Source organism: Macaca mulatta, chromosome 14, assembly GCF_049350105.2.
Source record: "Macaca mulatta isolate MMU2019108-1 chromosome 14, T2T-MMU8v2.0, whole genome shotgun sequence".
In the NCBI taxonomy this organism is placed as follows: Eukaryota; Metazoa; Chordata; class Mammalia; order Primates; family Cercopithecidae; genus Macaca; species Macaca mulatta.
The window spans coordinates 126,842,289-126,866,415 of record NC_133419.1 but is presented as its reverse complement, the minus strand read 5'-3'; the positions used below and the strand labels follow the sequence as shown (position 1 = coordinate 126,866,415).

At 54.3% G+C, this 24,127-nt stretch overlaps 1 protein-coding gene and 2 long non-coding RNA genes across 4 annotated transcripts in view; 1 reads left to right on the top strand and 2 right to left on the bottom strand.

The window, feature by feature from the left end:
* The window catches only part of KIRREL3 (kirre like nephrin family adhesion molecule 3), a 572,492-nt gene that overhangs the window by 531,266 nt on the left and 17,099 nt on the right, over window positions 1-24,127 (top strand). For both annotated transcript variants that reach the window (XM_015116085.3, XM_015116084.3), the window contains exons 6-11: window positions 1,972-2,122; window positions 8,786-8,891; window positions 15,273-15,421; window positions 17,770-17,897; window positions 19,466-19,592; window positions 23,895-23,995. In XM_015116085.3, the coding sequence (XP_014971571.3) occupies window positions 1,972-2,122; window positions 8,786-8,891; window positions 15,273-15,421; window positions 17,770-17,897; window positions 19,466-19,592; window positions 23,895-23,995 (762 nt within the window). The remainder of the gene's footprint in view (window positions 1-1,971; window positions 2,123-8,785; window positions 8,892-15,272; window positions 15,422-17,769; window positions 17,898-19,465; window positions 19,593-23,894; window positions 23,996-24,127) is intronic.
* On the bottom strand, window positions 5,725-7,906 carry LOC106993522 (uncharacterized). The gene is made up of 2 exons (XR_013404378.1): window positions 6,197-7,906; window positions 5,725-5,936 (listed from the first exon to the last, which is right to left on the bottom strand). It is a non-coding gene; the product is annotated as an uncharacterized LOC106993522 (long non-coding RNA).
* LOC114672436 (uncharacterized) lies at window positions 10,370-12,673 on the bottom strand. The gene is made up of 2 exons (XR_003722832.2): window positions 12,547-12,673; window positions 10,370-10,706 (listed from the first exon to the last, which is right to left on the bottom strand). It is a non-coding gene; the product is annotated as an uncharacterized LOC114672436 (long non-coding RNA).

The window sequence follows — 24,127 nt, the reverse complement described above, 5'->3', positions numbered from 1 at the left end:
TCCGGGCCCTCATAAGAATTAGAGACACTGCCATGGTCACTTTATGGGAGGTTTTGAGGGAGGAGTGGTCTGTTCATCTACTCCCTGGCTCCAGTCAGGGGGAAACAGGACTGCACCCGTAGTGAAGCCCCTTCCTGGTACCTCCTAGTACCAGAAGCCTTTGCATACTGACCAGACTCCAATCCCAATGTGCAAGTGCACCCCCCACACTCAGCACGCCCTCCCCGGGGTGCACCTGACTTAGTGGGCCCCAAAGTGATGGGGAAGTAGCTGCAAAGAGGAACAGGAGAGGGAAGGAGGTAGCAGCCACAATGGGGAAGTAGCTTCGGAATGACATTGTGGCCCAGTAGAGTAAAGCAATGACCTGAAGATGGGAGACCAGCAGTTAAGATGGGTTTGCTTCCCAGGGCTGCCATTACAAAGCACCACAATTCGGTGCTTAACACAACGGAAATCAATTATCGCACAGTTGTAGAAGCCAACAAGTCTGGAATCACGGTGGCAGCAGGGCTATGCCCCTCCAAAGGCTCCAGGCAAAAATCTGTCCTTGCCTCTTCCAGCTCCTGGTGGCTCCTGGCATTGCTTGGCTTGTGGCAGCATCCCTCCAATCTCTGCCTCCAACTTCACCCGGCCTTCTCTGTGTCTCTCTGTCTCTCTGTCTTCTCCTCATTCCCCTCTTCTCCTCCTCCTCTTCTCTTTCTCCTTCTCTTTCTCTTTCTCTTTCTCCTTCTCCTTTTTCTTCTTCTGAGGCAGGGTCTCACTCTGTGGCCCTAGCTGGAGTACAGTGGCACAACCTCGGCTCACTGCAGCCTCAACCTGCAGGGATCAAGTGATCCTCTCACCTTAGCCTCCCAAGTAGCTGGGACTACAGGCACGAGCCACCACGCCTAGCTAAATTTTTTTTAATTTTTTTCTTTTCTTTTTTTTTTTCCTTTTGTAGAGACACGGTCTTCCTATGTTGCCCAGGCTGGTCTCCAAGTCCTAGGCTCAAGCAATCCTCCCACCTCAGCCTCCCAAAGTGCTGGGATTACAGGCATGAGCCTCCATGCCCCACAGACTGTCTTCTCTTCTTCCAAGGACACCAGTCATTGGGTTTAAGGCTCACTCTGAATCCAGTATGACCTCATCTCAAGAGCCTTAACTAATTACTAATTGCTTGACTAAACTGCAAGGACCCTATTCCTAAATAAGGTCATTTTCTGAGATTCCAGGTAGAAAATAATTTGGAGATGACACCATTCAACCTCCTGTAAGAGCCTAGTACTTATTTCAGGACCAACTCGAAGTGTAAGTTTGGTCAAGCTCCACAGCCTCTGTCTAACCCACCTATTTTCTCCCCTATCCAATGGGAGATGATGGTGTCTGTCCCACCTGTGGTTTGATTGAGGCTCTAATGAGATCAGGGAGTGAAATGCTTTGGAAAGTTGAAAGGATTTACATAGGCAAATAATCAAAAAGTTGATGTGCACTGATTCTGCCCATGTCCCCACCCACTCTGACTCCCATTCCCCAAACTGTGCCCCCTCTGCAGACTGTCCCTGCTCAGGGGCCACAGTCCCTGCTGGTTGCAAACCATCTCCTTGTGTCCTACAGAGCCTGAGACTCACTCAGGCACCAGAGGCAAAACAAATGAGAGTTCATTTCAACATGGGACCCCCCTGAAGCCTGGTTTCCAAGAAGCCCATCCTGGTTTATTTTGTGCTTTTAGCATGTGAATCCAGGCTAATTTTCACACGATGGAAAACTGGCTAGTTCCTTTTTCCTCCCGCAGCCCAGCACTTACCCAGGCCAGGGAGCCAAGGGTAACCCCCGAGCTCTACATAGACATTGGCAGACCGGGTCTCCTGAGCTGAACCCCTCCATCCTCAGCTCCCCCTTCTGTCTAAGCTAGTGCTTGTTCACCCCCAACCCAGGCTGGCCACCCCAGCCAAATGACATGGAGCTTTATCTCCCCTCTCCCCTTCTCCCAAGACTCTGCTTCGGGACGGCAAGCGGGAGAGCATCGTCAGCACCCTCTTCATTTCCCCTGGTGACGTGGAAAACGGCCAGAGCATCGTGTGCCGTGCCACCAACAAAGCCATCCCCGGAGGAAAGGAGACGTCGGTCACCATTGACATCCAGCGTGAGTACCCACCCCCTCCCCCAACCCAGCCCTGCCAGGCCCGGGGTGAAACACCCAGCAACCCTGCTTAGAGCCTGGCCCATCTGATGGCAGGCAATGGGTCAGGCAGCTCTGTGGATCGGCCAGCTTGTAGGTATGGACAGGAAGGACCATCTTGTCTTCCTTACTGTCATGAGATGCAACCTCACAGATGAGGGTCTTTTGCAAAGGACATCTTCAGGCCACATTTCAACACCTGTACAAGGTGGGACTTTCACACCAATAAATACGGTCAGCTGCTGCCCCTGCTGGCCTAGCCGGTGGCCCCTCTGTTGGAGAGGAAGTCTGAGTGGAGATGCTGATATTTGAAGGGTCCTCAGGCTCCAGAATCTGCAAGCGTCGCTGTGCTCTGGAAAGGGTGCACCGGCCACTCTCATGGAAGGGTCGATCAAGGGATATGAGGAAGGAAATCTACATGTATTATCTCATTTAATCTTTTGTTTTATCCTTTTGAGACAGAGTCTCGCTCTGTTGCCCAGGCTGGAGTGTAGTGGAGCAATCTCAGCTCACTGCAACCTCCGCTGCCAAGGCTCAAGCGATTCTCCTGTCTCAGCCTCCTGAATAGCTGGGATTACAGGCATCCATCACTACACCCAGCTAGTTTTTGTATCTTTAGTAGAGATAGGGTTTCACCCTGTTAAGCTGGTCTCGAACTCCTTACCTCAAGTGATCCTCCTGCCTTGGACTCCCAAAGTACTGGGATTACAGGTGTAAGCCACCACGCCCGGCCTTATTTAATCTTTTCAACAACTGTTTGGAGAAGGTGTGACTGTGGTCCCTACTGTGGGAAACTGAGGCACCAAAAGGGTGATTAACTTGCCCAAGGCCACTTATGTTTCAAATGCAGGCAGCATAGCTTTCCAGAGCCCAGCCTGGTAACGTCCTCTCCACACTCCTGCACAGCCAGCCCTCAGTGGACCGTGTTAGGATTGATATTGACAATTATGATGCTTTAGGGTTCCACCAGCATCGCATCCCAAAACCACCCAACAGAGACCCCTGAAGGTCTCCTAAAAGTCTCCCTAAGGTGCCCGCCAGCCCCAGAACCAAGAAGAGCTCAGCAAGGTATTCCAGTGGCCTTCCTCTCAGGACTGGATTAGTTCAGTTTAAAGGGTCGGGACTCAAAAGTGGACTTCTCTCCTTCGAGATCCCCTCCCTGCCGCCAAGCGTAATGCCACCGCAAGCTGGTGGCTGCTTCTGGCTTGGTCTCTGAATTACAAGGCTGGAGCTGCAGGCTGGCATTCGTGTCCTCCTTAGCCTTTTATTCATTTTAAGGCAAGTGCATTTAAAAACACTTCCTAACAGCCCTGATTCATCTAAGCCTTCTGGATTCTAGGCTCTGAGTGGCTCTCCAAGGACCTAGAGTCCAGAGATGGGGTTCAGGTCTTAGGGTTCTGAGAGCTCATCTTGGCAGCTAGAGAACAGAAGTTCCCAGCCAGTGTCTAGAATCCCGACAGACACCATTTAGATTCCAGAGGGCAGAAGAAAGGGTTGAAAACCTCAGGTAGGCTCAAGGCACCCACACACAAAGGCTGAGTTCTTGAGGCAGGAGGGCACTTTATCTTCACTGTCTTGCCACCAGCTATTAACAAATATCCCTGTCCCCCCCCACGACCCCTGACACACCCCTGGACCAAGGAGCCTTCTTGCAGTCCTCATTCACAAGGATCCAGGGCAGCAGAGCTCTGGCCAAGCCTAGAGCTACAGTGATGGAACGAGGCCCCAGGGCACAAAATGCAAGGAAGGCTGGCCCTGAAAATTAAGGAGGCAAGGCCTGCTTAATCTCTGTCCCTCGGCTCTTCCCACCACTGGCCCTGGCCCTGACCTGGGTCCTGGGTCTGAGCACCACCTCCCCCTGTGTGGTGAGCAGTCGGCATGGAGCAGTAAGCCCCACTGCTGGAAGAGGTGAGATGCTGCGAGGCCAGCAGTCCAGCGTCCAGGACGGCTCCACCACCCACGGGCGGGCTGGGCCCACGCCTCTCACATCACCCCTGGGGACTCTGATTCCTTCTCTGATTTGGCCAAATGACATCCAAGGCCCCTTCTTGCCCTAGGACTGGCCATGGATCAGAGCTCTCTGTCCAGATGCAATCCAAATCAGGAAGGGGAGAGGGCGGGAGACACCGAGCATCCAGGCTCCCTACTTCCAGGCTGCCATTCGATTCACCGCCACCACCACCCCGCTCCCTTCTTCCCCAGCCCATGCCCAACCTGGTCAGGAGGCCTGTACAAAATGTTACAGACTCCTGTACAAAAGCGACAATCTAGCTGGCCCCCTGCGACAGCAGCGTAGGTCCTGGCGGGGAGAAGTGGGAAGAAGCGGTGTTTCCTGCTCCAGGCCACCATCCGTTTACCCCAGGAGAACCTCTCCAGGCAGCGGGAAACTCGCCCTCCTAACCACAGCCCGCCCGGCCTTCTGCACTCAGGCCCACAGAGGATTGTTCACCAGGGCACAGGTGACAGTCTGCATCCGGGAGGACACTGGGTCTTGCCAGGCCTCTGGGCCCTTTCTGGCTTCCTTTCCAAGGATCTCTCAGCCACCTTTGGAGGCACTGGAATGAGGTCAGAGTGACACTTGGAGCCCAGCAGCCCAGTTTCCCAGACCAGCCTCATCCAAGGCAGTACTGGGTAGTAGTACTACCAGTAATAGTGGTAATAGTGGTGAAGGCCACAGCATTCTTCCTGCTTTGAACTCTCTGCCACTTACTGAGAGGCACTGACCCGGTTAGTTAACCTCCTTGTGCCCCGGTTTCCTCCTCTGTACATGGAAGTAATCATGCTCACCTCCTAAGGTTGCAGGGAGGATTAAATGAAATCCTTCCTGTCAAGCCCCTAGCGCAGTGTCCGACACATTGTGAATGCCCCACACCTATCAGCTGCTGTCAGGACACAGAGCCAGAGGTGAGTGGCGACCCTCATCAGGTGTCCCCACAGCCCTAACAGGAAGGGATCTTCATCCATGTGTCCCCGCACTCACCACCCCTAGCCTGAAGGTGCTTCTATGTGCTTGCCAAGCAAAGCACACATTGTCCACCCGCTCCCTCCCTCCTTCCCCCTCCTCCTGCTTCAGCTCCTCCTCCATTTATTCATTTGTTCATTCAGTCAACATCCAACTGTTTACTAAGGACACCATGGGCTGCATCAGAGCTGCCTTTGCGAACCTGCTCATTTTCTCCGTCGACCAAGAAGCATCCAAACTCAGCAAAAGCACATTTGTTGTTTGTTTCTCTTGGTCTTCATATGTTACCCAACGCAAGACAAAGCCCTCAGATTGAGTAATGGGAAAGAAAGCTTAACACCCCCAAAGCCTCACCACATCTGGACTCTGTGTCCAGCTGCCAAGTTTCAAATGAATGTGCTATAAAATCACTGAGTCATGAAGATTCTCTTTTCCCACCCTCTCCTCCGTGTACTACTTCCTCTGCAAACACACACACACACGCACACACGGGTGGATAGAAACACTAACAGACTCTCAGCTGTAACATCTGTTCAATGTGATCTCAGTTCCACCAGCTACATCAAAGCTGCCCTCCTGCAAGTTATGCTGCCGACATCACAAGTGGGATTAAAATCATGTTTAATAGTTGGATATGACATAAACTATTTATACCTCTGGAGCTTGGCAGACTCCTGAAAATTTATATTCTGTACACCAGCAGAAGTGGAGAGAGAAGCTTGGGCACCTCTGGTCTTGGGGTGGAGGTGCAGATAAGGCCAGTGAGTGTGGAACCCTTGTGAATCGCTTCAGGGCAGGTGATCACCAAAGACGATGCTAAGAGGAAGGGAAAGTGCAGGAGAGAGGCCTCACGGTGAGCTGATCATGGCAGGGGTGTGACAAGGCATCGGGCAGCAGGAAGGTCCTACAGCAGGTGTGTGCCCCACCTCCCTGCCTCTCAGACCTCATCACTTTAGAAAGGACCCCCAGGTGAGGGAAGGGCCTCCTGGAACAGCCCCCCAAGTTCTCTGACAGGTCCCTCGAGTCTATGGGACTGGCACTCACCTCTTCAAACCAGACTTGGGGTAGGTACCCACCTCCCAGCATTGGCCTTCATAATGCGAGGGCATGGGCCGGCCATGCGTTTGGATCCAGGTGGCAGTTCCCAGGTGCCTCTGCCTCCGCTGCTTCTCCAGCCCATGGCGAACTGCAGGCTCCTCCCTGGGTGTCATGTTCGCTACGTAGGGTCCCACGGATGCCCAGCTCAGCCAGTCAGTCTTGCATGGAAAGAGGGCTGGGGCTCCTGATTCAGCCTTGCCCTGGAAGCTAGGGTGCAGCTTCGAGGAGAGGCCGGGGGTTGTCGGGGTGGGAGGAGAGTTCTTGTGGCTATTCCCTGTCACCCCATCTTTGTGACCACTCGAATTATGCCTTAAAACTGGGATCGAGATCACAGAAATATCCTCACTTCCCTTGTAACTCCCCACGAAAGGCAGGCAGGCCGGCCGCACCAGGAGCAGACGTGTCCTGGATTTGTGGTCCCCCGTCCGGAACTGGGGAAAATGTGGGAGAACAGGCTCCCCGGCACAGTTGGCCACCTGCTACTCAGAAAACAGAGCTCTCTTCCCAGTGCCGGCAGATACCAGTGCAGCCCCTGGGGCCATCTCCCAGGCCAGCTCCTGTGCCTGGCACTCTTGGGCACCAGCAGGCAGAGGGCGGCTGAGCAGTTATGTGATCCCAGCTCCAGGGTAAGGCCGGCTCGGTCTGCAGCTGAGAGGCTGAGTGTATGACTCTCTGAGGGTGTCAGGACCCCACCGTAGTTCCAACCAGAGCCCAGACCAACTGGGCCAGCTGGTCCCTTTGTGATGCCCCCATGGGGACCCAGAGAGACCAGCATTTTTCCTCATTGCCTCTGAGAAACTGGCTTCTTTACTTCTTCTTCTGGAAATGGGCTGGACCCCTAGAAGTCCTCGTGACTTTCCTGCAATTTGCTCTGCTTGTTGGTGGGGACTGACCCAGAAGATGCGGCCCAGGGCCCAGCCTGTCCATGGGGACCAGGTCCTGGGCTGCCCACTCAACTCAGCCAGACATCTGGGCCGTGACAGGGAAGAAGGATGGGAACTGGCCCATCATCCCCCCCTCCCTCGGTGTGTGGATGCCCCAGGGGTGCTGAGGCCTGGGGGCCACCAGGAGCCCAGGTGACACCAGCCTCTGGAGAGGGTCCAGAGCCAGCTGCCCCTGAGCTGGGCAGGGACAGGCTGACGGAAGCCATTCCCACCTCTCTGCCTCTCTACTGCAGCCCTCTCGAGCTGTTTCCATCTTTCTATCCTGCAGTGTCTGCTCCTCCTTTTCCTCGTTGTTTCACTTGGTCTTTCTCTCTGACACCATCATTGTCCGGCCCTGTGTGCTGGGTCTCTGTGGCCTTTTCTGCTTTTGGTCTGAAATCCTTGTCTGATTCACAGTCTCTGCAAACAGGTCAGTCTCTCTGTCTCTCCGTCACTCTGCTCTCTGCTTCTCTAGATTTCTGTCTCCGTCACTCTGCTCTCTGCTTCTCTAGATTTCTGTCTCCGTCACTCTGCTCTCTGCTTCTCTAGATTTCTGTCTCCGTCACTCTGCTCTCTGCTTCTCTAGATTTCTGTCTCCGTCACTCTGCTCTCTGCTTCTCTAGATTTCTGTCTCCGTCACTCTGCTCTCTGCTTCTCTAGATTTCTGTCTCCGTCACTCTGCTCTCTGCTTCTCTAGATTTCTGTCTCTTTTTCTCACCCTTTCTCTGCACTTCTCAATTTCTATGTGTGTGTCTTTCTGTCTCTCAGCCTATGTCTCTCTCTGTCCCTGTCACTTCCTCATCTTTGTCTCTCTCTCTCTCTCTCTACACACAACACACACAGGCACACATGCATACACACATATACACACACATGCACACACATATACACACACACACACACATAATCTCTCTTCCTCTGTGGTCTCCATGTCTCTCCTCTGTGTACATGTCTCACTGTCAGCCTCCGGCCCCTTCTATACAGATCTCTGTGTGTCTCTGTGTCTCTGGCTCCTGTCTCCCTGACTTTTTCTCTCTCTGACTTTCTGTCTCCTCCCCCTCCCACCATTTAGCACTTCAGAGCCTGGCTTCTTATCACGTCAAATGAGAAAGCAAGCCCCAGCCTGGGGAGCTGAGGCCGTGGGCCACCAGCCAGGACTGAGTGGAGATGATTAGGCTGATGAAAGGGTATAAATGCCGCTTTCAAGTTAACAAATGCCCCAGAACCTTTACGGAAAAGAGATAATAAACAGACATTTCAAAGACAGTTTGCACTGAAGTGAGGCTGAGTGTCCACCCGCCCCTCTCTGCCCTGCACCCCTCTTCCCATTTCTCCTTCCTGGAGTATTTTGTTCTGCCCGAAAGTTGGAGGATGGGAAACCCCTGGACCCAAGGCTGAGGCTTCCTGGCTTGGGGTTCGTGTCAACACCAGGCCCCAAGTCCACGGGGGAGCCCTGATCCCACTTCCAGGACTGTCTGAAGCAGGCACCTCCCATGGAGCCCCCAACTTCCTGGAGACCACCAGGGTGGTGGCTGCTCTGAGGGTTCCTGGGTGGTGGAGTCTCTGGCTCTACCCTCCAAGTCACCAGGATCTCCCTGCCCCCATTCTTTCTCGGGTCTACAAGTGACTGCCCTCTCCCTGCAGACCCCCCACTGGTCAACCTCTCGGTGGAGCCACAGCCAGTGCTGGAGGACAACGTCGTGACTTTCCACTGCTCTGCAAAGGCCAACCCAGCTGTCACCCAGTACAGGTGAGAGTCACTGCTGAGGAGGCCTGGCCTGGCCTGGCCACTGGCCCCCACCCCTATGCCTCTCAGGTGGGATGTCACTTAGGGTCCTTAGCATGGCCGCAGTGTGTGCCTGGTCCACATCACGTGTCCAGTAGCCTTCTTCCCTTCCCGGGGGAAGCACCCGGCTGCCTGGTGGCCGGGTGGACCCTTCCTCTCCTCTGTGCATGCACATGCCCTCTTCCACTGGAGGAAGCAGGACTCACGCCTTCTGCTTGAATAGCCTGTTTATCCCACACTCCGAACGTGGGAAAGGCTCAGGAGGAAAAAAAAAAAAAAAAAAAAAAAAGAACAACCAGGAGAAGCAGCAAGATCAGAACCTCCGTTCTAGTCTTGTGCCCATCAAACTGGTTCACCTGGGTGGGTCAGGATGTCTGGGCCCCAGCCCGGTCCAGTGAGCATCCGGGATCACACATGCTCATGGCCCCTGTGTGTCTCTTGCTCACAATATGGATAAAAGCATCACTGTTTGGTTTTTTTTGTTTTGTGTGTGTGTGTGTTTTTGTTTTTGTTTTGAGACGGAGTCTCACTCTGTCGCCCAGGCTGGAGCACAGTGGCATGATCTCGGCTCACTGCAAGCTCTCCCTCCTGGGTTCACGCCATTCTCCTGCCTCAGGCTCCCGAGTAGCTGTGACTACAGGCACCCGCCACCACGCCCGGCTAATTTTTTTTTTTTTTTTGTATTTTTAGTAGAGACGGGGTTTCACCATGTTAGCCAGGATGGTCTCCATCTCCTGATCTCAATCTCGATCTCGTGATACCCCCGCCTCGGCCTCCCAAACTGCTGGGATTACAGGTGTGAGCCACGGCGCTCGGCCAAAGCATCCCTATTTTTTTTTTTTTTTTAACTTGTTTCTGCCTTGTGACAGAGCTTCATGAAGGCAGGAACTGCAATTTAGTCACTGACGGCGCTCAGCATGCGGCACAGCACATGGCATAAACCAGATAGTCCTTAAATGTGTCTGACTGATCCAGTAAACACACAGGGCTGCTCCTCTGGGCGCCCTTCTGCCTGGGCACTGTCACTGCACAGGACTCTCGGAGACTAAGCAACCTTGGAGGCACTCAAGGGCAGACTCACCTCCTTTTGGGTGCCATGTGGAACGTGCCATGGCCCTGACTCAGCCTGATCTCTTTCCACCAGACCAGGCTTGGGAGTGGAGCTCAGGTGGCACCTCTGCCGTTGATCTGGGTCATTAAGATGCAGCATCTGCAAAGGCCAATGATACTAATGGTCCCAGCCTAGGAAATAAGCTGGCCTGGGGGAGTGGAGAACAGGGAAGACAAGAGGCAGTGTGGCCCCAGTGGGCAGAATGGAAGGCAATGGGCCACAGGGACAGTCAGGGATTCAGGTTGGACATGAGGAGGTGCTCCCTGCAGAGTGCATAATTAAGCAGCACTGGAGTCAGAAACCCAGACAGAGGCAGAGCACACAGTCCCTATCTCCAAGGATATTTTAAAATAGGATGAATCCAACTGTCCTGTCCAATTTAACCATTCGCTTGACTGGAGTCAGAAGAAAGATCAGGTGACCTCCAGGGTCCCTTCTGAGCCAAGGACTCCAGGCTCCCTGGAATCATGTGGATACAGCCAGGTCCAGGGGGCAAGTCTGGTTTGGCTGTGGTCTGGCATCTATTCAGAAGCCACTGAAGATACAGGAGAGGAGCCCGATGAGACTTCCTGGCCCTGGGCGTCCACGCCGCACCTGCCAGGCCTGGGTTCCTCTGTACAAGTTCAGCTTCTCTCCTCTGTCTGCTCCCAGGTCTCTGCTTCTGGTCCCTAAACACCAGGTACAACATGCGCAGAAAATACCTGTCATGCTAGTTTCCCAGGGCAGCCCTTCACACTCACAGACCGCCCCGTAAGCACCCGATTCACCCTCACAGCCGCCCTTAGAATGCCTGTTGGGTGCCCCAGAGACCAGGACACACACTTTCAACTTTCATTTCCCCTCACTGCCAGGCTCCGGTCACCTGGGGACCTAGTGATGGTGGGCTGGGCAGACAGCAGGGCTGCACGCCCTGGGACCTCACCCCTCCACCCCCAGGCCTGCCTCCCCCCACACACACCTGCCTACTGACCCAGAAAGGTTGAGCAAACACCCAGGAAACCAAGTGATGGGCCCGATTCCCAGAGTCACCAACCTCACAAAAGCAGAACAGCAATAATAGGAAGGAGAAGAAGGTGGGAGGAGAGGAGAGGTCACTGCAAAGCACGTGTGAGAAAATGTTAACGACTGGTGAATCTGGGCGATGGGAGGGTGGCAGTTAATGGGACTATTCTTGCAACTTTTCTGTAATTCCGAAGTTTACTTTTTGCAAGCTGAAAAGTTAATGAATAAGCAGAGAACATGCAGGATTCCCTGGGCTACAGGTGGCCTGTGGGTCCTCCCTTTCATACTCCCCTGGAGCTCACAGTATCACAGCCAGCCCCTCCGATACCAAGCAGGAGCTGAGAGGCTGGGAGCGCAGGGTGCCCTGCAGAGACTCTCTAGTTCTTACTGGTCACCTTCCCTCATGGCCTTCTGATTAGTGAAGGGCCCTGAAAACACCTCACTGAGGGGTCATCTCCCTCCAGGACTCCAGAGGCTTTCAGGGAGCCTTCCGGCCCCCAGGTTCATGCCAGAGAGCTGGAGTGGCCTGGGAAGGGAGGAGGTGGAGGGGCCACGGAGAAGGGAGGTGGTGGGCGCCTGCACCCACCCACACTCGCTCAGCCCCTTCACTCCAGCAAGGTCTCACCAAGCAGCCAGGTGTTCAGATACAATGTTGGGATCCACGAAGAAAGTCATAAGCAAATCTCATCACATAAGTACATTGATTTTTCCCAACTAACTGACAAGATTACAGGAATCTTTGTTTCTTTACTTTCATTCATCTTGATAACTTCCTCCCTGCTCTCACTAAGAGGCTGTCATCTCTGAAACTAGAGAGAACGCCCTCCTCCATCCCCGTGTCTGGGAAGGAGGCCTGAGTGGCATGAGGGTGTCGCTGCAGATGCTCCCAGGGACCAGGAGCCCAAAGTGCTTTGGGGCCCTTTCCTCTGAGAGTCTCAGCTATCCCAGCAGATAGCGGGATGTGGCCCCCCCCACCAGAGATGAAACTTTGGGCTATTTGAGGACAACCTGGCTGCTGTGACACGCTGGGTCCCCTGATTCTGTGATATAAATAATCATCTTACATTTGTTCAGACCAAATTAGACATTGATTGGGAGAGGCTTAAATTGACTCCACTTTCAGAGGGGCTGGGAGAGGTGGGGAAGCAACAGTGAGTCGGGGGAGGTAGGTGGGGAAAGGGGAGGAGACGAAGAGAAAGGACAGGGAAGAAGAAACTGCACCAAAATCAGAAGAGGCACAAAGAGGGTGGGGCAGGACTCGCTCTTTAGCTCTTGGCCTGGATCCTTGGCCAACTGCGTGGATGCAGTGGTTTGAGTGTCTGTGTTTTTGGCAGGGACCCCTCAGAGGGTTTTTCAATGCAGAAGGGGAAGAAAGACCGGCTGGGCAAGATGTGAGCTGGGGGCTCTGTCGGCTGCGGAGGCACCTCCCCAGAAGGCCTGGCTTGGGCTCCTGCAGACCCAGCCCCCACAGCGGGCCCCTTCCTCTTCCTTCTCCGGCTCCCTCACCGTGAGAGGAGAGGATAGGGAGGGCAGGGAACCTTGGCGCCTGGAGCCAGCAGCAGTTCTGCTGATAACTTGGGGCCAAGCACGTGGGGCTTCCACCCTCCATGACGCTCCTGGTGAGGGGCCCTGGGAGGAAAGGAGAGGAGAGAGTTGCGTCTTCTCCAGGAAGCCCTGAGGAAGACGCATGTTTGGCCCAATCACCTGCGCCCAAACCCTCCAGCCCCAGCCCGGCACCCAGAGCTGTGAGCAGCCGGGGACCCCTGTCCTCCCAGCCCAGCCAGCTCCCCGGCTGGCCTCCCGCTGCATCCACCACCTGGCCCCCTCGCCTCAGCAGGGTGGAAGGAACTGCAGGGCTGGACACACTTCCCCAGCTGTGCCTGGAACTGAATTCATTTGCCGCAGGCAGGGGCCGGCTTGACTCTTAAGTCTGGTCATTAAATTAAAGTTAGAAATTGAAACGACACATGAGTTAACACATAATAGCTTACTGGGAAGCTCCTTAAGCTCTAAGGGAGCTATGGTTTGCTCTGTTGTTAAACTACAATTGTTATTATTAATTGTGTTCTTAATAATTACCCAATATTAATTTGCAATAACAACTGCGTGGTGCCAGCCTAGGTGTTCTGTGTGATGCCGAGAAACAGCCGTCTCTCGGGGCTGGATGGGCCAGACGGAGGCAAGAAGCTAATGGAGGGAAGGGCAGGAGACGGCATCTGTGGTGCCAGGAAAGACTCCAGGAATAAGATAAAGGGGAGGCAAAGCAGGGGGCAGAGACACTGCAGTTCCAGGGAGCAGTGGCTGCGGGGCGACGCTTCTGGAGGCAACGAGCCGCTGCAGCTCTGGAAAGACAAACTCCCCGAAAGACACGTCACCTGCAATGGGAGGAGCCTGAAGAGAAGTTCCGTGGTTTCAAAAACAGAATGTTGGCCAGAATAGGATTAAACCAGGGGAAACGAACTCTTTCCCTGGAGATCCGTAAGGAAGCCCCCAACTTCACATGCATATGCACATGCACACGCTCACACATGCACATGCCCACACATGCACACACCCACATATCCACACTCTCACACATGCACATGCTCACACATACACACATGTACATGGACACACACATGTATACATGCACATGGACACACACGCACACACTCACATGCACACATGCACATGAACACATTCACACATGCACATGACACATGCACACACACATGGACACACATATGCGGACACACATGCACACGCTTACACATGGACACACTCACATGGACACATGCACACATGCACATGCTTACACATGCACACACACGGACACACATATACACACATGCATATGCTCACACATGCACGCACGGACACATGTACACACTCACACATGCACACATGCACACACATGCACACACGGACACACATGCACACACTCACGCATGCACACACAGAGACACACATGCACACACACATGCACACATGCACATGCTTACATATGCACACGCTCACACATGCACACAGACGGACACATATGCACACACTCACACATACCCACACTCACACATGCACATACACATGCACACATGCACATGGACACACAATGCCCACACTCACACATGCACACTCACGAATGCACACGTGCACATGGACACATTCACACATGCACACACACATGCACATGCACACACATGCACACTCGCACATGCACTTTCATATGCACACCTGCACACACACATGCACACACATACATGTGTACACATATACACCCCTGTGAGGCTCCAGTGCTTCCTGCACACAGCAGGCTGCTGGGTCACTGGTCCAACAGAGGGGCCACTGCCCCAGAACCAGATCCAAAGCAAGTCAGAGGCCTCTTGTCCTCCCTTATTGTATGGTACCGATTGGCCGACAAAAGAGCCTTAAGACTCACATCCCCTCACCAATCCAGTGCTGATGGAGCCACTGCCTCAGAGGAGCAAAGCCAGGCTGCAAGGGCAGAGGCCAGGCAGGAAGAAGAGCAAGTGTCATCTGGGGAAACTGGGAGGACTTTCTGGGGTGAGGAGGCACCATGCAGAACCCCATAGAGGCAGGAGGCAGAACAGGACAGGAGAGCTGAGAGCTGGTCGAGAGGAAAGAGGGCAGCCAGGGCCACTGGCTCATGCCACTCCTCCTGATGGGTATTAGTATTCCACTGTTTGGATGGGAGATGGAACCCCTACGGCATACCTCTCCTACAGCTTCTCGCCTTGTCAGTGTGTGTGTGTGCATGCTCGTGCACACGTATGAGCATGCATGTAGGGGTGTGCTCCATTTGACCCTGGCCTTTGAGGTCAAGGACTTGGCCTCCTTCTTTTCCAAAGGGGCCCATGATCCAGTTCAGAGCAGGACAGTCAGCTGTCTGCCCACTGACAGTTGGATTTTCCATCATCTAGCCAGCAGATGGGCTGACCAGCCGAGTAATCCACTCACCCCCTCCAGAATAACCTACTTGTTGAGTGCCACTGACTGCCTGGTGACCACAAACCAAAGCCCGCCACCTTCACAACTGCCTGGATGGGAGCAAAACCAACTCCTTCTGAGCCCTTGAAGTAGCCCCTCTGTGAAGATTCCCCTCGAGGGACCCCATAGGACCCCCACAACTTGCCACCCGCCCCAGGCTTCATTTTCCCATGGGATGGATGCATCCAGCTCCCAGAGGGTTGGCCTTGCCACTCAAGGCCCACATCAGCCCCTGGCCTTTGTTGCAGGTGGGCCAAGCGGGGCCAGATCATCAAGGAGGCATCTGGAGAGGTGTACAGGACCACAGTGGACTACACGTACTTCTCAGAGCCTGTCTCCTGCGAGGTGACCAACGCCCTGGGCAGCACCAACCTCAGCCGCACGGTTGACGTCTACTGTGAGTGCAGTGGTGCAGGCTTCCCCAGGCGAGCAGGCATCCAGTGGCTTCTGCTTAGAGCTGGAGAAACCAGGGCTTGATTCATTGCACACAACACAAGCTTCATGCATCATGACGTAGGATGCTTTGCACTCAACAAAAACCTGCTTTGTGCAGTGTTTCGTGTTTATTTCGATCCCCGTAATGACCCCATGAGTCAGGGTCTTGGCTGGGGCTGCTATGACATGTTACCATAGACTCGGTGACTTAAATGGCTGAAATCAGGGTGCCATCATGGTGGGTTCTGGTGGGGACTCCCTTACTGGCTTGCAGGCAGCTGCCTTCTTGCTGTGGCATCCCATGGCAGAGAAAGAGAAAAGCAAGCTCTTGGGGCCTTTATTCCAAGGGCACTAATCTCATCATGAGGGCTCCACTCTCATGATTTAATCCCCCTGCTCCCCGCAAAGCTCCTCCTCCTACTACCATCCCACAGGGGCGAGGATTTCAACTTTCTTCCACAGGGAGAAAGACCCCAGAAAGAGAAGGGGGAACCCAGGCACCCTCATGTGCCTGTCCCACCCTGAGCACATTCAGCCATTGCAGTCTTGCCCTGTCCTAAACCTTATAAGAAAAGTAGGTGGTCACCAACGTGCTGGGAGGGAAGGCACTAGAAGGGCTTTTCAAGCAGGCACAGTGGTACACACCTGTAGTCCCAGCTACTCAGGAGGCTGAGGTGGGAGGATCACATGAGCTCAATTGCAGGGTTGACAGGGGACACAAGCATGCAGGCCATCATGGGTAGATATTATTATTCCCATCATGTAAATGAGGAGATGGAGGTCTGAGGTCACACAGTAAGTGGCCAAATGAGAACTGAACCTGGGCAATGACCAAATCCATTGCCCATCCACACATTCCACTGCCTTCCACTGAGGGGACTCATGGATATACTCTCTTTTTCTTTTTTTTTTGAAACAGAGTCTCACTCTGCTGCCAGGCTGGAGTGCAGTGGCAAGATCTCTGCTCACTGCAACCTCTGACTCCCTGGTTCAAGAGATTCTCCCGCCTCAGCCTCCCGAGTAGCTGGGACTACAGGCACTTGCCACCACACCTAGATAATTTTTGTATTTTTAGTAGAGATGGTTTCGCCATGTTGGCCAGGATGGTCTAGATCTCCTGACCTGACCTTGTGATCTACCCACCTCGGCCTCTCAAAGTGCTGGGGTACAGGCGTGAGCCACCGCGCCTGGCCCATCCCCTGCTTTCCACTGGAGGCTGGCAGGGACCCACAGCAAGGTAGCGCATTGCCATGGACTAACTGGCTGGATGTGTTCAAAACAAGCATCATTAGCTCATACACTGCCCCTTACAGTTTTAAACTCGCTTTTACAAACTTTAAAAAATCTGACCCTTCCCCTCTCCCTTGAAGCCTCTGAAGAAAGTGCTGTTACTCCCTTTTTACATCAGGGGACAAATCCCAGTCTCCTGGCACCAGGCTTCAGGCTCTGTCTGCTCCCTGGAAGGAGCACTCTGAGACCTGCCTGGCCAAGGCCGGACCCTGGGCCTGGAATCCCCCCACAGCCCCCACTGTGTAGACCAAGCTGGGTCTACAGGAAGCTCCAGACATGCTGGAGAAGGTGGAGAGGAGCCTGCATTCAGCTCTTTAATGCTTAGGAGAGGGGTGGGAAGTGGAACCCAGGGCTGCTCTGCTGCAGTGGGGCTGACACAGAGACCAGAATAGCTGGAATAGGAGGGTGGCCTGAGAGCACTGGGTGGGAAACGCTGGGGGAGGAGGAGTGGATCACAAGAGCCCTGCCTCCATCACCCTGCATCTCAGAGCCCCCATCCCACCCCAGAGGTGCACCAGTCACTCGATTCCAGGTCATGAAAGCTGAGGCTGGAGGAGATGGGAGCCAGCTTGAAGGCAGAGGCATGAAGATCCCAAGGGCCCAGACCTCCAGGACAGGAGGAGGGCCCATGCCTGCCGCTGGGATGGAAGGGCTTCCCCAACTTTCTGGCACCATTTGGGATCCAGACAGAGGGAAGGGGATGAGAGCCCTGGGGGTAAATCCAGGCAGAACCTGGTCCCCAGCACCTTCTTCCCAGGCCCCACGCTGCCGACCACCTCCGTGGGCCCAAGAGAGGCGAAGCCTCAGGGACAGGGGTCTGCTCCCTACTTCCTGAGTCCCAGTCCCAGACCCCAGACCCCGCCCGGGCAGAGGACTAAAATGGAAGCGACTGAGGTGGCACAAGTACCCTGCTGCCTCCCTTCCCCCAGTCAAGGTCTGGGGGGGAAAGGAGGCAGCAGCAAGGAGGATCCCAGAGCTCCCCAGCCACCCAAACCTGTCTCCTTCTTCCCCGCATTGCAGTTGGGCCCCGGATGACCACAGAACCGCAATCCTTGCTCGTGGATCTGGGCTCTGATGCCATCTTCAACTGCGCCTGGACCGGTAACCCATCCCTGACCATCGTCTGGATGAAGCGGGGCTCTGGAGTGGTAAGTCTGCAGCTCAGACTTCGGGTCGCCCTGGCAGGGGGTGGGGGACAGTGGGGCAAGAAGGAACTGCTGCCCAGGCCTCTCTCACTATTAGACTGGGGGAGTCAGCCTCCAGTGTAAGCCACAGGGAGAAAGACCCCAGAAAGAGGAGGGGGAACCCAGGTACCCTCATGTGCCTGTCCCACCCTGACCACATTCAGCCATTGCAGTCTTGCCCTGTCCTAAACCTTATAAGAAAAGTTGGTGGTCACCAACGTGCTGGGAGGGAAGGCGCTAGAAAGGCTTTTCAAGCGGGCACAGTGGTACACACCTGTAGTCCCAGCTACTCAGGAAGCTGAGGTGGGTGGATCACATGAGCTCAAGAGTTTAAGTCCAGCCTGGACAACAGAGCAAGACCTTAAAAAAGAAAAGAGAGAGAGAGAAAAGAAAGAAATTTTGTAACTTCCCCCAAATAAAGCCACCCTTTAGCCTTGAACCTGGGCTTCACTTTCTTGTGTTCCTTTTTTTTTTTTTTTTTTTTTTTTTTTTTGAGGTGGAGTTTTGCTCTTGCTGCCCAGGCTGGAGTGCAATGGGGTGATCTTGGCTCACCGCAACCTCCACCTCCCGGGTTCAAGAGATTCTCCTGCCTCAGTCTCCCAAGTGGCTGGGACTACAGGCACGGGCGACCATGCCCAGCTAATTTTGTATTTTTAGTAGAGACAGGGTTTCTCCATGTTGGTCACACTGGTCTGAAACTCCCAACCTCAAGTGATCCACCCACCTCGGCCTCCCAAAGTGCTGGGATTACAGGCGTGAGCCACCGGCCTTTGTGTTCCTCTTTTAAGACGTACGTATTCTTCAGTGCATGAGAGGCTGTCAGGTGTCCTCACATAAGAAGAAGCAGGGAGAGCCTCGGGTGGGAAAGCAGGGGGACCAGAAGGAAACCAACCTTTGTGTGGCCTGTTATGTAGCAGATACTGCATTATCCTGCCAGGCCCCCACATAGACAGAAAGTGAGCATCTGAGAAGATAAGCAACTGACCAGACAGACACAGGTGTTCACTGCTGGAGCCAGGATTCGAACACAGACCAAGCTCATGCCAGAGCCTGTTTTCATCACTCCAAGCTATAACCCAAAGGGATCCTGAAAATGACTCTGAAAACAGGTCCAGGGGCTCTCAAAGAAGTTCAGCTGTAGGATCAGGTCACCCATGGCTAGCCTGGGAGAGGAGAAGCCACCGCAGGTACAGGGAGGTTCCTGTAGGAGGAAGCCTGGAAGTCCCCAGGCAGGCATCCCCCTCCTCCGGCACATGTACCCCCGCGTGCCCCCAGCCCACAGGGCTGCACCTGGGATGCAACATCCTCAGCCACACGGGGCGGCCTCTCTGCCGGCGGAGTCTCCTCTGTACAGCCCACAGGCATTGTCTGTGCCAGGACATTTTTGGCCTCTTTCCTCCCCACCTTGCTTCCTACTGAGATGCGGGAGACTGCGTCAGTTACCCCAGGCCAGCCTCTCAGCTGCCCTGTTCCCAGAGACGGAGCGCGCCCCTCCGCCTGCTCTTGGTGTCTGAGCCTGCCAATTCTCCTAGGTCCTGAGCAATGAGAAGACCCTGACCCTCAAATCCGTGCGCCAGGAGGACGCGGGCAAGTACGTGTGCCGGGCTGTGGTGCCCCGTGTGGGAGCCGGGGAGAGAGAGGTGACCCTCACTGTCAATGGTAAGACCCTCACTGGGGTGAGCCAGGCCTGAGGGAGGGAAGAAGGACCTCAGGCATCTTGGCATTGCCCCAAAGGAGCTGTCACTGGCTCTGGGCCTTGCTGTCACCTCCAGCTGTGGGTAGATAGCAATTAGGTCCACCTCCTGGATTCCCTGTCAGACCCAGGCCAGGGGAGGAAGGGCCTGGAGAGTTTTCTGGTCACCTTTTTGTTTGTTACCTTCGAAGGGGTCTCGGCCCTAAGACTGGTGGGTGATGAATTTTATCCTGGCCAGGGAAAAAAGCATCGGAGGTCACTAGGTGGTCAATGTATTTCATCCACTCACCATGGCCTTGGCCCATGAGAATTTTTTTTTTTTTTTTTGAGATGGAGTCTCGCTCTGTTGTCCAGACTGGAATGCAGTGGCACGATCTCAGCTCACTGCAACCTCACCCTCCTGAGTAGCTGGGACTACAGGCATGTGCCACTATGCCCAGCTAATTTTTGTATTTTTAGTAGAGACAGGGTTTCACCATCGTTGGCCAGGCTGGTCTCCAACTCCTAACCTCAAGTGAGCCGCCTGCCTCGCCCTCCCAAAGTGCTGGGATTATAGGCAGGAGCCACCTCTCCTGGCCCCATGGGAATTTAAGAGAGCATCTCTTGCACCTCCTGACCAGCCTCTTTCCGTTACGTGTGAGCCACCCAGCCAGGGAGCCCTGTCACCATCTCCACCAGGCCACGTGTTCAGGGGCCCCCTCGAGGGCAGGAAGCATGTCTTATTATATATAATACAAATAATTACAGCAGGGGAGTCTTTTCACGGTGGGAGTTAGTAGATGAATGATTATTACATGAAATGTGTAGGGACAAGGGTGTCAGACCAGGCCTGGATGATGGGGTGTAGACAGTCATGGAGAAGCTGGGACCTGGCTCAGGCCAGACCCAAGAAGGCTGTGGCACCAGGACGCAAATGCGGACATCCCTGCCCCATCAGGTGCTTTGGCCATAGGCAAAAAGCAAAGCTGCCAGTTCGACTCCTCTGCCATTTCCGAAGGCTCCCCCCAAACCTCTGTCATGCCCGCCGCCCTTTGGGAGGCCCCTGTTCCCACCATAGCCTGCCTCAGATGAAAACCCCAAAGCTCTGGGCCCCTGCAGGAACTGAGCCACCAACGTTTGCAGGGCATCTGGGTCCTGGCCCCAGAGCAGGGCCTTAGGGAGGGGCCAGCTGAGGTCTCCAAATGAGCTCAGTGGGCTTCAGCGTCCTCTCTACCCAGAAAGCCACCTGCTGGTGGCCTCATCGATTCCCTTCGCTAGAAAACCAAAACCAGCTTGGTGTCTCCTCAGCCTTCTCTGCTGTCCCCATTCACCAGCTCCCCCCACATCCCAGGCATTTCCATTCCTCTCCCCCCACCCCAGAGCCGTGGCAGCCCCAGAGGGAGGCTGAGTCTACCCAGACCCCAGCACGTTCCCAGCCACCTGTCCTGGCAGAGCCCTGACTCAGAGCCCTCCTGCCTTTCCTGCGTGTCCCCAGGACGCCACCAATAAATCGGCACTGCAGGGCTAAAAATAACAGCATCTGATCGCGCCTCCGTATATCCATGGCAACACAGGCTGCAGCCTTTTCCTTTCAGCGCAGGTGTCTGACACTCGGCTCAGAGCTCCAGGCCCCAGTGAAACCAGTGGCCTCCACACAGCCTGCACCAGCCAGGGCACTCGGAAGTCAGGCTGTCCGTGCCTGCAGCCGGCTCTGCTCTGCTGGCCCCATGACCAACCAGCCCAGAACCCTCACGCTCATTCACACACTCCAGGGCCCCCAAGCCTGGAGCATTAAATGAGCATTGGTGTTTCTGGGAAAAAGCAGGTGGATAAAGGAGGAGCTGACATCTGCTGTCACTTTAGATGTTCAGGCATTTCCAAGGGAGATATAAAGAGATTTCTTGAGGACAGAATGCCCCCTGGGGAACACAGGCCTGGAGGGACATTTCTCTTGGATGGGGAGGACACTGAAACCCAGTTCCTGGTGCTGACCAAGGTTGAATCTGCACTCTCCAGGTCTCTTTCTCTCCCCTCCTCTGCCTCAACCCCTGCCTGCACAAGCTCCCCGAGGCTTCCAGGCAGAGAAAAGCTGGAGGGATTGGAGGGAAGCAAAGAAGCTGCTCATTTATTTCTGCTGGACTAGGGTGGCCTCACACACCTGGAGGCAGGGGGATGAGTTCAGTGGCCCTGGAGAGGAGCCCGCCAGACCCTCCTGGGAGTGAACTGTCTGTCCCTGTTTCTGCAGAGCAGGCAGAGGGAGGGTGAAACCCAGTGGATGGGACCTGGGCATGGGCTGGAGGGAGCTGGTGCTATGAAAGCATTCAAATGAGATCAGGTTTTTGACAACTGCTGGCCAGCGCAGCAATCCTTTGGGAAAGAAATTGGCACAGACCTCAACCGATTTGGCTCAAATCAGGTATCTGCAGGAAGGGGAGAGAAACCTTACTAACCCTCACCCTGTTTCCCTTTATCTGGTTTTTGTTTTCTTTTAAGAAGCAGATGCATTTGATGATGCCTTTTAAAATCCTGAAAACCCCTCAGGGAATTCCTAGCTCCTGGAAGCACAAGGAAAAGGTTGTGTGTGTGTGTGTGTGTGTGTGTGTGTGTGTGTGTGTGTGTGTGTTGGGGTTTTGTTTTTTTTTTTTTTTTTTGGTTTTGTTTGTTTGTTTTTGAGACAGAGTCTTGCTCTGTCGCCCAGGCTGGAGTGTAGTGGGGTGGTCTTGACTCACTGCAACCTCTGCCTCCCAGGTTCAAGCAATTCTCCTGCCTCAGCCTCCCAAGTAGCTGGGACTACAGACTCCTGCCACCACGTCCGACTAATTTTTGTATTTTTAGTACAGACGGAGTTTCACCATATTGGCCAGGCTGGTCTCGAACTCCTGACCTTGTGATCCGCCCGCCTCAGCCTCCCAAAGTGCTGGGATTATAGGCGTGAGCCACCGCGCCTGACCAGAAAAGGTTTTATAGTATTGTCACCTTTTAGTCCAGCAGCAAAACAAAGCACCATCCGGTTCCGAAAACATCAATCTCCTCATCTCTTTGGGTCCTAGACCTGTTGGAGCTAAAGGATTTGTAGGAAGGAGGGCAGCGCTCAGCCCATTCTTAAAGCCATGGAGGGTTCCCCACGCCCACCTCACGCTGCCCCAAGCCCTTTGCCTTCTCAGACTCAACAGAAGTCACCGGAGTGTCTCCAGTACCTTTTCTCCTTTGGCTGGGAGCTACTCATAGAAATGCAAATCTGCTTTAATTAAGGTGGCTAATAAACAGCAATTATGTTTGCAGCAATTTTTGTTTTGTTCCCGGCATAATTCTGCCTGTTCTCCAGATGCGTTGCTCCCAGCTCTCTTTCCTCTGGTATCTACCACCTAAGTCTCAACTGTTACCCCGGGGATTGAAAAGGGAGCATGACCGTTTCCGTCCCTACACCCATCCTTCAAACACCCAGCCCAGCCAGGAAGCCAGCAGAGCGAAGCTAAACTAGCGGCTCCTTTTGGCGTTCACGGCCAGGCAGGCGTCACACGGGAAAGACTTGGGTTAGGTAACAGGAGGAACTGGACAAGAGGTGCTGGGGAACAGGCTCCCCTCCACCAGGCAGACTCTCTTGCCTGTGCAATGTGGTGAATGAGGCAGGTGCTCTCAGAACCTGACCCATGAACATGTGCCACACTCTGTGATATAACATCGGGGTCCGTTTGGGAACCATGGCCTCACAGCGTATGCATTCCACCGTCCAGGGTGATCCCCGCCCTTAGGAGGGGGACATCAACCATTTCTTCTCGTTGGCCCGGCTGGCCGAGGACCTCCCGTTTGTTAGGCAAGGGTGCCCTCTACTGGATGTCTAAGGAATGGCTTGCAGGGGTGCAGCTGGCTGAGGCAGGGGGAGTCTTCCTTCATCCAGACACCTTCCCACCTCCTTTCCAGGCTTACTACCTCCTCCCTAAAGCTTTCCCCGTCCGCCAGATAGAATTATTCTCTCTCCTCTGAAGTCAGTTAGCACTTTATCTGCACCGCTCCTGTAGTACTAAGACTCACCACCTTTTATTACAGTTATTTATATCTTCTGGGGATTCTGACTTAGAAGCATTCACTCATGATCCCTTGAGAGGTTTATGACTGAATGCCTAATTTATCTCTGAGTTCCTACCTTGCACTTTACCTTGCACATACAGGCCTTCTGCAAATGTTTGCTGAATGCTTGGATTAATGAATACACTTCTGAACCCACCCAAGAGGGCGCCAGCAGGGACGTGCCCTTCCCAGGTGCCTAATGGGACGCTGTCTCTCAACAGGACCCCCCATCATCTCCAGCACCCAGACCCAGCACGCCCTCCACGGCGAGAAGGGCCAGATCAAGTGCTTCATCCGGAGCACACCGCCGCCGGACCGCATCGTGAGTGCTCCAGGGGCAGGCGGGGGCCGGGCCAGCAGCCAGACGGTCACTTTTGCCAATAGCTGGGTGGCCAGCCAGGCGGTGGCAATGCACACCTCCGAGGCTCCTTTTCCTTGCTGAGGAAAATTATAC